The sequence below is a fragment of the Microcebus murinus genome, chromosome 21 (genome assembly GCF_040939455.1).
Source record: "Microcebus murinus isolate Inina chromosome 21, M.murinus_Inina_mat1.0, whole genome shotgun sequence".
Taxonomy (NCBI): Eukaryota; Metazoa; Chordata; class Mammalia; order Primates; family Cheirogaleidae; genus Microcebus; species Microcebus murinus.
Genome location: NC_134124.1, coordinates 23,575,347 through 23,591,804, shown reverse-complemented (window position 1 = coordinate 23,591,804; position 16,458 = coordinate 23,575,347). Strand labels below are relative to the sequence as shown.

The 16,458-nt window shown below is 38.2% G+C and overlaps 1 protein-coding gene across 3 annotated transcripts in view; it reads left to right on the top strand.

The window, feature by feature from the left end:
* The first annotated feature begins 464 nt into the window (after positions 1-464).
* RNF145 (ring finger protein 145) overlaps positions 465-16,458 on the top strand; it is a 54,640-nt gene continuing 38,646 nt past the window's right edge. Inside the window, exons 1-2 of one of the 3 annotated variants that reach the window (XM_020283762.2) lie at positions 465-809; positions 6,297-6,502. In XM_020283762.2, the coding sequence (XP_020139351.1) occupies positions 6,319-6,502 (184 nt within the window). In that variant the 5' untranslated portion in view covers positions 465-809; positions 6,297-6,318. Of the gene's footprint in view, positions 810-1,933; positions 2,125-6,296; positions 6,503-16,458 lie in introns of those variants that run through there. The other 2 variants (XM_012764961.3, XM_012764963.3) reach the window with 2 other exon arrangements.

Sequence of the window (16,458 nt, the reverse complement as noted above, 5' to 3'; positions counted from 1 at the left end):
ATTCCACAGAGGTTTATTGTGTGCTGGGCACTGCTGAGCCATCACGGACGTGGTCCCTGACACCATGGAGCTGACAGTCTAGTCCAGTCAGGAGTTAAAACAAAAACTCGCATCATTGCTACTGCCATTGCACCGGGGCAGGATCCGCACCTCACGTTCTCCCACGTGGTCCCTGCAGGTGAGTGTGGGTGTGAGCGCGTGCGGCTCGTGGTGTTTGGGGAGTGTGAGAGAGCACGTGTGTCAGAATGGCGCGTGTCACAGTGCGCGTACAGGTGTCGCCGTGGTACGCGTCTCCATAGCCCCCGGGGCCCGGCTGTGCGGGCGGGGAGAGGCTAGTAGTGTCTCCCGCCCACGTACCGGAGGCGGCGCGGGAACCACCCCGCCGGCGCGATTGTGAGTGAGCGCGGGCGCGCGCGAGGGGGCGGGGGAGGGGCGCGCCGCGCTGGCGGGGCCGCGCGCAGGCGCAGAGCGCGCGAGCCGGGCCGCGGCCGCCGCAGAGCGCCGGGGGCGGGAGGAGCGAGAGCGCAGGAGGGTATGGCTGCCGCCGCCGCCGGCTGCTGAGGGGCTCGGCCCGCGAGCGCCTGCCGCCGCGGACGATGGTGACCGCACGGGTCGGGTCGCTGCCGCCGCCGCTGCCGCCGCCTCCCAAGACGCAGCAACCAAGGCCAGGCGCGGAAGAGCCGCCGCTGTGAGCCGCGCTTTCCCGGCCCCCGCCGCCGCCGCCGCCGCCGCCCCCCGAGGAGAGCCGGAGGGCGGGCGAGAGAGCCGGGGAGCTGCGGGGCCCGCCGGCCCGCAGCGCCACCCCGCAGGTAGGGAGGCCGCAGCCGGAGGTGGCCCAGACCCCCGGCCCGGCCCCTCACATCCCCGCGCCCCCAGTCCGCTTCCCACATCCTTCCTCCCCTCCCCCTTCCGGTCGCCGGCTCCTTCCTCTTCTTCCCGCACTTCCCCCCTTCCCCTGCTTCACCTCCCTCTTCGCTCTAGCCTAGGCGGAGTCCACATCCCCTCTTCTCCCGCAGCACCCCCTCCCTCCCGCCTTCCAGCCCCTCCCGCGGTCCTCCGGGCCCCACCGGCCCTCCGCCTTGCCCTCCCCTGTCGGGCCCGCGCGCAGCCCCCTCCTCCGGCTCCGCGGCCGCCTCCCCGCCCTTCCATCCCTCTTCTCCGGGGCCTGGAAATATCCCTCGCATTCCTAAGATGCTCTTAACTCGGGGCTCTCCCCCTTCGCCTCCCAGCACCCCGAGGCCTTTTAAAGGACCCTTCCAGAGCTGCCCCATTCCAGCTCCCTTTTTTCAGTTTCCATTTCCAACTTTGCCTTTTTATCGTCTTTGTCCACTTTGCTTCCTTCCCTCTTTCCCTTCGCCTTCTTTGGTCTACGCAGCCCCAAGCTCACCCTCCTCACTTTCTTGCGATGTAAGGTGGCTTGGGGGCGCGGAAAGGCCTGCCAAGCCATGCTTGGAGTGGGGACCCCTTGCTCTGCATCCCATCCCGTCTGTCGGTTCCTTTTCACAGTAAGAGGGCTCCTCATCCCTCTTTGTCCCGTGGTTTTCTCTCTCACTTGCCATCCCCTCTGTCCTCCTCCTCCTCCTCCAGTTCTGCTTTCCCCACCCAAGGGCCCCGAGACCGTGCCCTTCCTTCTGGAACGGGTCCCCTTTCTGTTTGGGGGTGCGGAACTTGGCCCGCGTCTTTCTTCGCGAGCCTCTTGATGCGTGGCGAGGCAGGGAGGGGAGCTCCCGTGCCTGCTTCCTGGCAGAGTTTTTGCTGAGCGTAATCTCCTAACCCCGAGGCGGCTGCGGCTGGGTTGCCACTGCCGCTGCGCTGCCTGCTTGCCGCGAGCTGGATTGGGGTTACTATAGTTCAAACGCATGTGAGATCAGCAGGCGTGGTGGGAGGAGGTGCGGGGAGAGAGGAAGGGGCCTGTGCAGCGAGCAGGCAGCAAAGATTAATGGATGGCTTTGCATCGCAGTCTGCAGTAAACAGGAAACTAGTAGGAAAGGAAAGGAGAGGACTGTGTGTCGTTATTTTCTAAAATACGGAGTGTGCAGTTCTGCTGACTCTTGAATCATGCCCAAAAGGATGAGCTGTCGGTGCGGTAGTCGTGACCCAGGTTGAGCGCCCGATGTCGGAGAGGTAGCAGTTTTTATTTCTTCTGTCCTCTCCTTAAGTTGAAGGATGGGCCCGTTCAGAGTGGACTCTGTATCGTTGCCGTTTAGGAGATGATGAGAAACCACAGAATTGCTAGTAGTTTATGTGAAAATCAGGTACATACAAAGTTAGCTAGCAACGAGTGGGAGTGGGGAGGACCATTTATATTTAAAACATGTGCCAATGCTTATGTAAGAAGTACGTCCTCTTTTTCTGATATCTCATTTCTGGGCTGAGTTTACTTCTGATTCTAGGCTCTAGCTTTGCTCTCTTACGTTTTCAGGGGTTACCATCCTAACAGAGGGACAGCAGAAAATGTGTGTTTCTTAAGATCAGTTTTAGTTCATGGTAGAATTTGTTTTCTTAATTGGCTGGGACAAAGAAAGGAGATGAATGATAAATGCTGGTGTTTGTTTTTCTTCTTGTGGTGGTGGGGAAGGTGTAGAAACTTTCAAGTCCTAAATTATCTAAATATTTTACTGACTAATTTTAAATTAGGTCATGTGTCATTCTTATTTTTGCATTGCCTTTTTGAAAAAGAGTTTAGGAAGTGTGAGTACTATTTTTTTTTTTATAAAAATCACATTTTCTATTTCTACTTATTTGACATGATTCTTCAGCAGAGAGCAGCTTGTGATTTTACAAACTTACATTTCTTTCATATTGTTAAGGACGATTTGATTCCTTCATATTCAGAACCAAAATGCTGTGTTTTCAGAAAAGTGTAGAATGAGGCCCCCTGTGTCTCCTTACCCACAAATCTGAATGGTAAACTGTACAACATTATACGTGTATAAGACACTACTGTTTTTGTAAGTACTGATTGTTTCTTCCAAGCCTGAAAAAGTCATTTAGTGAAATCATTGAGGTCTAGTCTTTGGTTAGCATTTGTTGAAACTTTCTTACAGTATTTGGAAAGAAATGTCTATTTTTTTCTTTTTAGCTGTTTTACTGTGTAAAGTATCTTTAAATTTGAGTCACATTTGATATTGCCTGCAGGGACATTATGTAGGTATATTACTTTACCAGTTTTTTTTCACAGTTAAAGGAGGAAATTTTAAGATCTTGCATGGAAGGTTAAAGCAGTATAGGAAATTTATATATTTGGCTTTGGGTATGTCCAACCTTTAAATTTTCTTTGTTTTCAGTTCTCATGCTTATTTTCTAGGATTATTTGATATTATTTTGGTTTTAAGAGAATTTTGAGCTCTCTCCTACTATAGAATATGCTCATTAGCCCTATCTGACAACAAATCTGGAAAAAGACAGACAAAGTTGGAACCAAAGTATTACAGAGGTATTCTCTACCTCAGGAGAGAAGGCTACATTTCTTCTTCATGTTAGTATACTATGGTGACCTAGCTGGTGTGAGTGATTTCAGGTATCTGCAAGCAAGATGAGTATTTCAAAATTTTGTTTAGATGTTGGTTTAGTGTGTGATGTTATAGTGTAGGGAACTGTACTTATTTGTGATGGTCATCACCTATCATATGTACTTTCACTTTAGAAAGATTCAGTTAGAATTTTTTTCCTCTTTGATTTTCCAGTTATTAAATTTGTTTTCTCCATGCCCTTATACATGGCCAGCTTGCTAAGGACTTGCTAAAATATCACTCCCAAACAGAAATAAATGAAACCTTTAGTAAGCAATAGATTCCTTAATAAATGGGCACACTTAATTCTATACAAGATACTTCTTAAAAACATTTGAGTCATGAGTTAGCTATGCAGTAAGAGTTTGAGAATCTCTCTTCTTGGATATTCTTCTGTATTGACAGCTTTAGGTTCCAAGATTTTCTTTTTATAGAAATAGTTCTATTTTCTACTTCTTGTTATATTTGTCAGGTAGGAGTGGTGGGTAGAAATTAAGAGGGAACATGTACTGTTCCGCTAATGGCTTTCTTTTGTAATAGAGATTATCCTCTGTAAGGATTAGAGAGTTTTTTTTTTTTCCCCTAGCAGATCTTGATATTTAATGCAGGATTAATTATTGTTTAGATTTTTTTCTTTACCACTTTAAAAACTACAATAAATTATGAAAGTGAGTTTATTTTAAAATAACAAAACATGAAAAAACGAAAGAGGATTCCAGATCAGATGAAATAAATATAGATACAAGTGTTAAGTCTAGCCTCCTCCCGTTTTGTTACTTACAAAAACAGAGGTAGTGATTTATACTGGATTCTAGAATATGGAAAAATAGTTACTTTTCCATTATAGTATAGAAGCTGTCAGTGATACTGTCATCTCAGGATACATGATGATTTTCACATGTGGCTGGTGGTTTGCGAGAAAAATCTACAAGGTCTGTCCAGAAAGTATCCAGGCATGTAATATGAAAAATTATGAAAATTATGGCTGGATACTTTCCAAACAGCACTCATACTTTGTAATAAATTCCCAAGAGGGCGTTGAGTTATCATCTGTTTGACCACCATGGTTAAGTAGTTATTTCGTGTATATTGAAGTCATCTAGACAGCTTACACTAGTTATACTTTTCATCAACAATTTATTTTTTAAACTCTCCCCCTCTCCCCAATAAAATAATACATGGATATAGTCTACAAAACTTGACAAACAGAAAATGAAGAAGAGAATAAAAATCACCCATAGCCCCATTGTTAAAAAGATGTTACTGTGAATATTTGATATTTTTTTTTCTAGGATTTTTGTTTTTAAATAATATCATGAACTTTGAGAAATCTAGTTTAGGTCCCTGAATGGTGTAGTTTGCAATAAATGTTAAAGATTAGAGATTTTATTTTTCAGTGCTTTTTCTACCTTAGGACACAGCTATTTGGTTTCAATTTTCACAATAGTATTTTTTTTTTAATATAGGAAAATTATGAATATGGTCTTGTTCATTTAAAGAGATCAGAATTAAAGTACTTATCTATAAAATGTTAATTATATATTATTGGTAGGCTATATCTATAAAACAACATTTCGGTTGTGAGAATGATTGATATATGATCATTGAAAAACTTTTATTAATGATGTACCAAGTTGAGTGGCCTTTAATTTTTAACTATCTGAGCTAGGAAGCCTTGAAAATTGGAGGATAAGATGGAAATACTGACAAATATTTAACCATAGCATAGCAATCTGTCACTATAATTTTCCTCAGAAATAAATGTTTTCATTTGTCCTGTAATGTCTGAAATTACTGCCAAAGCTGGAAATGTGTTTAGCTTTCTCAGCAAAATTCTTAAAAGGATATTGTAAGAGCCAACAATCCAGAATTATCTTTATTCTTTAAATTATCTTTTACCTACTTTTATTTGCTCTGTTCTCTCATAATTCCTTGGATTAATTTTCAGCTCTACCATATGAAGCAGTGTTGCATTGAACTGTCCTTTTAAATAGTAGATCATCCTGATTACTGCTTTTCATTCTCTTTATTTATTTGTTTTTGTTCTCTTACTTAATGGTCATCTATGCAAGCACAGGGGCTGCAGACTCAGTGCCTGGCTTCTTCCATGTGCCTACTTGTCTGTGCATTAAGCAAAGAATTTGATGAGCTTTATTTTCCCATTTTGAAGGCAGATCATGGAGATTTTAGACTAAGTTTAAAGGTTCAAGGAAATAACATTGCAAATAATGTTTCCTCTTCCTGTATCTATATCATGAGTTCTTGGGATTGTAAATATAGTAATTCAGTTTTAATTGTAAATGAATAAGGAAAAGGATAGACTGCTGCAAACTCAATGTACAGTTGCTAAATCTTTATTGAATTGCTTGGGTTTTTTCATAGAGGAAATATTCAAGATTTGTCGTCTTTAAAGAGCTACATAAATTTCAAGGAATTTTATAGGAGTGAATTTTTTGTTTCAGGTTAATTGAGCAAAAGTTCCTGTATTCTTACAGGGTGTTTTGTTTCTGAGTGCCTAGTTTTGGAGTTAGTGGTTTTTTTAAAAATAAATTTTGAGGCCTAAACATTTAATTAAGACTCATAATATTGGGCAGACCTGGAAGGGTCAGTGTGAAAACACAATGAAAAACTTATTTCATGAACACCTAAAAACAGTAGATAAGGCAAGGAGTTTTTCTAACATAGTTTTTGTATAGTGCGTGACAATTCATTAGATTAATAAAAGGATATCTAAAAGCTGTTTGTGTTGACTTATTTTTATATATTGTGTCTTCTGAATTTTAGGTCGACTTGAAGAAAAAAAAACATGGCTGCAAAGGAGAAACTGGAGGCAGTGTTAAATGTGGCCCTGAGGGTGCCAAGCATCATGCTGTTGGATGTCCTGTACAGATGGGATGTCAGCTCCTTTTTCCAGCAGATCCAAAGAAGTAGCCTCAGTAACAACCCTCTTTTCCAGTATAAGTATTTGGCTCTTAATATGCATTATGTAGGTAAGTGTCTACATTACATTTTCTAACCTTATAGTGAACATTCTGATTTATGTCTTTGTATATTTTTGCATTTGTTTAAAATGTGGTTCGATTGCCTTAAGGTGACAGTGATATGGTCACTGATGAATGTTTATGAATCTCGTTTATAGTTTTGTGTTACCATTGCATATAAATTATTAGTACTAGAGGAAAGTAGACTGAATGGATTTGTTTTACTGGATAAAACTGGAAGGCAGAAGAAAACATTTTAGATTTTAATATGATGAAATGTATATAATGAAAGATATTTTTCAAGACATTTGGCCCCTTCTAATTTATCTTTATTTTGGGGTCTGGTAATAATTCACAAAATAGGCTTTTTTTCTTTCTTTATTGTTCCCTGAGACAAACTAAAACATTAATATCAGTGGAAGATAAAACATTCAGTTAAAAAAATGTGGGAAATGGTACTATAATATTTTTTTCCTTAAAAGAAATAATCCTGGAACTATAATTGATATGCTTTGGGGTTAGTGGTGAAAATAATGATGAGAGAGTAAAGAAATTAAAGTCAAGAAATATAGACATGAAACAGATAAAATTTATGTGTAATAAAAGTCATGATTCTTAGTTTTTAGTTTATATGTAATGAGTGTAAAAATATATTTTTATTAACATTGTTATTGCAGAACTCCAGACGTAGTTTGAATGATGTAGTGTAGTGGTTTTATTTATATTTTTATTAGCCTATCACAAAGTATATCTTTTATAAAATCATGAGGAATTGTCCTGTCTCTCAGATTTATTTTTATCTATAGAAGAACTTTCTGGGTTCTAAAACTTAGTCCTGAGAACTCTTACAGTTCTAAGAGAGTATTTATTTGGTAAGCAATTGTGGGAAAAGAAGTATGGTATAGTAGTAGAAAAGACAGTACACTAGAAGCTAAACATCTGGGTTCAATAGACTCATGTCTTACAAATGGTACTACCTTGGGGAAGTATATGAAATGAGAAGATTCCTTTATGTTGAAAAACACTATAATTCTTAGCCCTATATTAAAGGCTTTGTATGTTAGCCAATTTATGGAAAGCAATTCCAGTCAGTTATAGAAGAACAATTGAGTACTTGGCTTAGATTTTTTAGCTTAATCAGCAAAGTAATTCACACTGTGATTTTAAAAATGTGCTTATCATACAATATTTATGAATGGATTGAAATATTTATTGTAAAAACAGTAGCCTAATAACCTGAAACATTAATTTTAGAAATTGAATGTGTTCTACTGCAAAGTTCATACTGTATGATTTATAACTTTGGGAACTCAACTGAGCCTTCTTAAATACACCTATTACATGCCATAGTATAGTAAGATCACTGATTACATGAGTAGATATTTTCAGCTTGAACAGTTTTTTGGTTGGAATAACCTCTGTCACGATATTATGTAGTATTTGTGTAATGTTCCAGTTTACAGAATTTTACCCTTAAATACATTTTAAAAATTCTTAATTTTAAAAATAGATAATATATTTATGTTAAAAATTTAAAAAGCATGAAAAGTATCTCTCCTATCTCTGTTCCTTATCCACTAAGTTCTGTGAGCACCAAATATTAATAGCTATTATTATTTCCTTCTGTATAATTCTAGAGATCTTTTTATATATACATAAGTATGTATAAATACATATATTTTCCCCCTTTTTATACAGATATTAGCATAATATACATGGTTCTGAACCTTGGTTTTTGTTGATGTATTATGCCATAAATACTGCTTTTAGATATTTATGAAATAAAGTTTTATACTCTATTTTTTTATGATAACACTTTGCATTCTTCCCAATCTTAAGATTCTTACTAAATGTTGAGGCCTTATTCCTCCCTCTTCCCAGTTCTGTTTTACAGTGGCATGGTATCCTTGTATGGATATACCATAATTTATTGAACTACTTACTCTATTGGTGGATAGTTTACTTTTATTTTTTTTTCTTCCTAATATTGATTTGTCCAAGAAGGTGGATATTTTAGATAGCTTCTGTCCTCTGCTGTTTCATGCAATGTTGTGCTAAATAACTTTGGATAACCATAATTTCAACAGGTGCAAGTATAACCATGGGCTAAATTACTAGAAGTAAAGTTAAAGAGTAGTCTCCCTTGGTATATGCAGGGAATTGGATTCCAGGATTCCTGTGTATACCAAAATTCACACATACTTAAGTCCTACAGTTGGCCCTAGAGAATGAAAAGTCTATAGAAAAAGTCAGCCCTCTATATATGTGGGTTTTACATCTTGAAAGTACTGTATTTTCAATTTGAGTTTGGTTGAAAAAAAAATCCACATTTAAGTGAATGAACTCTTGCAGTTCCAGCCCGTGTTTTTGAAGGGTCAACTTACATACATTTGTAACGTTGATACTGCTCTCCATAGCTTTTTCACTTTTTACCATTTTGTACCTCCACAAACAGAGGTTGAAAGTTTCTGCAGTCTTGCATCCTTATCAAAACAACCTATTATCAAACATATATATTTTGGCTACTCCAGTAGGTAAAAGTTTGATTTTTTAAAAAACTCAATGTAGTTTTAATTTGCATTTCTCTTATTTTGAGTGAGATTGAATTTATTCACCTGTTTATGAAAAATTTGTATTTTCTCTTCTGAGAGTTGCCAGTTCATATCCCCAGCTTGCTTTTCTGTGGGATTATTACCCTTTTCTTACCAATTTGTGGGCATTTGGTATACATTAGGGAAATTAACCCTTTGTGAAGAGTTGGTGATATTTTTCAGTTCCAATTTGCTGATTTTGCTTATGATATTTTTGGCATGGAGTTTTTTTGTTTGTTTGTTTTGTTTTTTAGTGTGGTTGAATTTATCATTTTTTTCTTAAGCTTTAAGATTTTGAGTCATTTAGCAAAGCCTCCTCCCACCCCCTTTTTGAGGTAGGGTTTCACTCTGTTGCCCTGGCTAGAGTGCAGTGGCGGCAAGAGTACAGTGGCATCATCATAGCTCACTGCAACCTCAAACTTCTGAGCTCAAGCAATCCTCCTCCCTCAGCCTCCTGAGTAGCTAGAACTATAGGCATGCGCCACCATGCCTAGCTAAGTTTTTTTTAATTTATTTTTTGTAGAAATAAGGTCTCACTCTTTCCCAGGGTGGTCTTGAACTCCTGGGCTCAAGCTGTTCTCCTTCCTTGGCCTCCCAAAGGATTACAGGTGTGAGTCACCATGGCTGGCCCCTATTCTTGAGTTATAAAGAATTCTGTTATGGTTTATTTTAACATTTTTGTGGTTTTAGTTTTTACATTTAAATCTTTGCTCCATTTGGAATTTACTTACATGAACAGTGTGTTATAGGGATAATTTTATTTTATTTTTAAAATTTATTTTATTTATTTTTAGAGATGGGGTCTCATTCTGTTGCCCAGGCTGGAGTGCAGTGACGTCATCATAGCTCACTGTAACCTTGATCTCTTGGGCTCAAGTGATCCTCCCACCTTAGCCTACTGAATAGCTGGGACTATGTATGAATGCATACCACCCCACTTGGCTAATTTTTTTTTTTAAGTTTTGGTAGAGATAGTGTTTCACTGTGTTGCCCAGGCTGGTATTGAATTTATGGCCCCAAGCAATCCTCCCACCTTAGCCTCCCAGAGCACTGGGATTAGTTTTATTTTCTCTAGATAACGATTCAGCAGTCTCCACCTTTTATTAGTTTAGGCTATCTTTCCTAACTATTATTTCCTAATAATGCACTGCATCCAGCTACATTATTATTTAATTTTTAAGTTAGGGTGAAAAGATAGCTTAAGGATTCTAACTCTTCTCTGTGCAAGAACACAAAGTCTTCCTATGTTCAAGATTTATTTTGAATCCTCCTGGAGTGTTTTGAAGTTTTCTTCATATGTATTTTGGACATCTGTTAAGTTCATTTCTAGGTATTTTGTCTTTTTTTTTTTTTTTTTTGCTATTATAAGTAGAGTTTTCCTCCCTGTTACATCTTCTAATTAAGGGACTTAAAAATTATGGAGTGGTAAAGTTTATGGAATATAATATAAAGTTTATGGAATATAATTATAAAATGGAAGCTTTCCATTATGAGTTCTATCGAGAACAGGAAAGAGAAATGACTATCTAAATGTAATTAGTGGAATGTTAATTGTAGAATAGGGCTGAGCATGGTGGCTCATGCCTTGTAATCCCAGCACTTTGTGAGGCTGAGGCAAGAGGATCACTTGAGGCCAGAAGTTTGAGACCAGCTTGAACAACATAAGCGAGACCTCCATCTCTAAAAAAAAAAATAGAAAAAATTAGCCAAGCGTAGTGGCACATGCCTGTAATCCCAGCTACATAAGGGGCCAAGGCAAGAGGATTGGATTACTTGAGCCAGGAGTTTGAGCCATAGCTCACTATAGCCGTAGCTGTAGTGAGCTATGATTGTGCCACTGCACTCTAGCCTGAGTGAGAGAGAGAGACCCTGTCTCAAAAAAAAAAAAAAAAAAAAAATTATAGAACTGTCTTGTGAAGTGTAGTGTATAAAAGGGGGAATAGAAATAATATTGGAAAGGTAGAATGGGGCCCCCCCTTTTTTTTTTGAGATAGAGTCTCCTTCTGTTGCCCATGCTGGAGTGCCATGACATCAGCCTAGCTCACAGCAACCTCAAAATCCAGGGCTCATGCAATCCTTGTGCCTCAGCCTCCTGAGGAGCTAGGAATATAGGCGCATGCCACCATGCCTGGCTAATTTTTTCTGTTTTTATTAGAGACGGGGTCTCCCTCTTGCTCAGGCTGGTCTCAAATTCCTGACCTCAAGAGATCCTCCCACCTGTGCTTCCCAGAGTGCTAGGATAACAGGCATGAGCCACTATGCCTGGCCAAATGGGGCCTTTTGTAAAGAGCCCTGAATACATATGGTAGGTTTTGTTCTTAGCTCGATAGGTAGTGGTGGTGAAGGTTTTAGAGCTGCATTTTAGATTGATTGGGCAGTGTTGTATAGGATGATGGTTGGGGAAAGGAGAAACTAGAGGTAAGAAGACCAGGTAGGATTTTAGGCAAGAGGTAATTGAGAGCTGGAACTAGCATGATAGAAGTTGGAAAGCAAGAAATGGATGTGAAACTTCTATTGAAACTACCATCACTAAAATCATTAATGACATAAAACAAAATTCAAGCTTCATTTGTGTCCTCATTTTATAGACTTTTCCATGTTTATAAAGCTGTTGACCACTTCTTCTTTCCTGAAAGTGTTTTTTTTCTGTTTCTTCTCCTAACTTTCTGACCATTCCTTCTGACTCTTTTGCTTTTTTCTTTAGACTTAAGTGTTGATAGTGCCCAGAATTTATTTTTAATTTTTGTCTTTTGTTGTTTCAGTGATCTCATATAGCTTTAGCTGGAAATCTCTATCTCCACTTTCCACTGCTTTTTGACCACCTTACTCTGGAGTTTCTGTTCTTCCTCTGTGATCACATGGCAGCCAGCTCACATCTCCTCTACCATAGCAATTATTATGCTGCATTCTAAGAGTCTACATGCTTATCTATCTTCCCAAGGAAATTGTGAGCTCCTTTAAGGTTGAAATTAAATTACCTATTATCTCATTATTCCTAGCATCTAGCTAGTGCTTGATACTGAATGAATAAACTTCTGACTACCTGTTAGAACATTTCCACCTAAATAGTCTATAGCTACTTCAGACCAATCACTGAACTCATCGCCTTTACCTCACTTCAAACTTCTCTCCTGTGTTTCCTGTCTTACAGCAAAGCTATCTTCTGATTACCCAAGCTAGAAACATTAGATCTTCACTTCCTTGTTCTCACCACTCAAGCATAGATCACTACTGAGACCTATTTAAATATGTATCTCATAGCTGACTCTGACAACTCCATACCTAAAGCTTTTGTTTTAATCCAGGCTCTCATTTTCCTTCCAGTACTATCATAATCTTTAAATAGCAGAAAATATTAGATTCATCAGTGTTGTTTTAAGCAAGTCATCATTTTTAAATGCTGTTGGTGTTGCTTTTTAATTATACATGACTGTTGGGTTAGCTTTGTAATTATCAACTTAGTTTGTTATGGGTTGTTTGGTTAATCCTGTATAGTGAATAGCTATGTATATTTGCTGATAATATGATTTTATACCTAGAAAAAGCTAGACTCCACCAAAAAACTCTTAGATTTGATAAGTGAATTTATTAAAGTTTCATAATACAAAATCAGCATATAAAAATGAATGGCATTTCTATACACCAGTAATGATGTAGCTGAAAACCAATTTGAGAAATCAGTCCATTTACAGTGGCTGCAAAAAACCCCACAAAATACCTAGGAATATATTTAACCAAGGAGGTGAAAGATCTCTGCAAGGAAAACTACAAAACACCGATGAAAGAAATTATAGATGACACAAACAAATGGAAAAACATCCTTTGCTTGTGGATTGGAAGAATTAATATCATTAAAATGACTATACCGCCCAAAGCAATGTACAGATTCAATGCAATCCCTATCAAAATACCAACGTCATTTTTCACAGAATTAGAAAAAAACAATTCTAAAATTCATTGGAGGCCGGGCGCTGTGGCTCACGCCTGTAATCCTAGCTCTTGGGAGGCCGAGGCGGGCGGATTGCTCAAGGTCAGGAGTTCAAAACCAGCCTGATCAAGAGCGAGACCCCGTCTCTACTATAAATAGAAAGAAATTAATTGGCCAACTGATATATATATAAAAAATTAGCCGGGCATGGTGGCGCATGCCTGTAGTCCCAGCTACTCGGGAGGCTGAGGCAGGAGGATCGCTTGAGCCCAGGAGTTTGAGGTTGCTATGAGCTGACGCCACGGCACTCACTCTAGCCTGGACAACAAAGTGAGACTCTGTCTCAAAAAAAAAAAAAAAAAAAAGTAAAAAGTAAAATTCATTGGAACCAAACAAGAGCCTGAATAGCCAAAGCAATCCTGAAAAAAAGAACAAAGTTGGAGGCATCACATTACCTGATTTCAAATTATGCTATAAGCCTGTACTAACCAAAACAGCATGGTACTGGGATAAAAATAGACATGTAGACTAATGGAACAGAATAGAGAACTCAGAAATAAAGCCACATATCTTTAGCCAACCAATCATCGACCAAGTCAACAAGACTGTACACTGGGTAAAGGATACCCTCTTCAATAAATGGTGGTGGGAAAATTGGATTGCTGTATGCAAAAGAGTTAAATTGGACTCCTATCTCTCATATACAAAATCAACTCAAGATGAATTGAAGATGGAAATTTAAGACCTGAAACTATAAAAATAATAGAAGGAAACCTAGGGAAAACTCTTCTGGACATTAGTCTAGGCAAAGAATTCATGACTAAAACCTCAAAAGTATAGGCATTTTTGCACAAAAATATACAAATTTGACTTAAAATAAAAAGCTTCTGACAGCAAAAGAAACAACAAAGTAAACAACTTGCAGAATGAGAGAAAATATTTGCAAGCTGTGATCTGAGAGGGAATTAATATCCATAGTTTACAAGGCACTCAAGCAATTAAAAACCCCCAAATAATCCCATTAAAAAGTAGGCAATGAAAATGAATACATTTTTTAAAAGAAGAAATATAGGCATATGAAAAAATGCTTAACATTTCTAATCAGAGAAATGTGAATGAAAACCACAATGAGATATTGTCATATACTGGTATGAATGACTATTATTAAAAAGACAAAAAACAACAGTTGTTGGTGAGGGTGCAGAAAAAAGGAATGCTTATACGCTGTTGGTGGGAATGTAAATTACTACAACCTCTATGGAAAATAGCGTAGAGATTTCTCAAAGAACTAAAAATAGAACTACCATTCAATCTAGCAATCCCACTAGTATTTATCTACCCAAAGGAAAGTAAATCATTATATCAAAAAGATACCTGTACTTATGTTTATCGTAGGACTATTCATAATAGAAAAGATATGGAATCAACCTAATTGTCAGTGAATGACTGGATAAAGAAAATGTGGTATATATTGATACACAGTGGAATGCTATTCAGCCATAAAAAGAATGGAATCCTGTCATTTGCAGCAACACAGATGGAATTGGAGGTCTTTATCTTAAGTGAAACAAGTCAGACACAGACAAATATCACATGTTCTTCCAAGTGGAAGCTAAATAATATATACACATGGACATAGCATGTGAAATGATAGACATTGGAGTCTTGGAAGCATGAGGGGACGTGAGGGGAGTAGATGAAGAGAATTACTTAATGGGTACAATGTACATTATTCAGGTGATAGATACTCTAAACGTCCTGACTTCACCACTATGCAATCTATGCATATAACAAAATTCACTTGTACCCCATAAATTTATACAAATAAAACTATTTGACTTGTATTTTTTAAATAATTAGATTATTTATGTTATAGTTTGGATGGTTCATTCCTACTATTCTTGTTTTAGAGTTAGTATATATAATCAAAATTTTCTTGTATGATATATTTTATTGTTGTTACACAGTTATTTTTCCACTGGAATGAGAAAATGGTATAGATGAGCCATGAGTTTTTTGTTATTTGTTTTCATACCTCATCTAGATGGGTTTCTAAAGAATTTGAGAGTCATTAGCCCAGTCTAAACTCTTTTATTATTTATTTTTTTTTTTATTATTTTATTTATTTTTTTTTAACTCGATGCATTTAGCTGGAGCTTTTATTATTAAATAAAGGCTTTATGTTGAGGCTTTAGCTGCTAGTTCTGTCAGCATCATCTCCCAGTACCCTGATGTTAACACCAAATTCTAATCTAACCTACAGAGTTTCCTGTCCCCTGATAATGTCCTTGTGTGCTTTTATGGTTTTGGTACCTGTTACTCTGTTTCCCTAGAATGTTTCCACTTTCTTCTTAGCCTGGTAAAGAGCCATTGACCCTTTAGGGTTCAAGTCAAACTTAATGACTTCATCAACCATAGTCTTTCTGATGTTCATTTATTATAACAACAGTATTTCATCATAATTACTTTTGTTCATGTTTATCTTTTCACTAGACTATGATTTCTTTACTTTATTATTCTTTGGATCTTCCATGTCTAGGAATGCATATGGGTCATAATTTACATACATGTTGGTTGAATGACTGGACAATCGAAGGAATAGATAAAATGAATATCTTCTATCTAGAGGATTTGGGAGCTCATTTTGTATGAGTTATGCAGGAGAAGGGAAAGACAAGAATATTCTGAAAAGGAAAATTACAGTTCCATTAAAAGAATTTAAGGAGAAGTTTCATGCAATAGACTGATCAGAAAGTCCTTCAGCTCCAAGCACTGTAAATGCTTACTATCTGTAATAAGTGCCCCTTTAAATACCTCTAAAGTCATTTGAGATAAGGATTTTAAAAACTTAAGAAATTATTTTAATAAATTAAAAGCAAATAAAAATATTTATCTCTGGCTTCTGCTGGATTGTCTGTGAAGTTAAGATGTGTAGGAAATCCTGAATTCTCTTTCTTTAGTCCCAAGCACAACACTTGTGTTTCCTTAGCTTCAAATATAATGATTGAGCGTGCGAGGGGCATTAGGGGATAAGAAAGGGGTATCTATCTGTGCCTTAATAAAGACTCATTAATTAAGTGGAAGATGGTTGTAGAGGGATATAAGACTAGATCCAGATTGTACAAGAATATCAGGTGCCAAGGAGTTCAGAACCTTTAAAGGTTTTAGAGCAGGAGAATTGTTAAGATAAAGTGATGGTGTTGGGATATTGCCCTGGTAATGAAGTATGGGGTGTATGAGAATAGAAAGGGACTGAGAGGATAGCAGGTAATATACGGTTACATTACAGCACGCATCCTCAAACTACGGCCCTCGGACCACATGTGGGTGTTTTTGCCCACTTGTTTTTTACTTCAAAATAAGATATGTGCAGTGTACATAGGAATTTGTTCACAGTTTTTTTTTAAAGTTAGAGTTGGGGGGCTAGAGAGGGCTAGACTATAGTC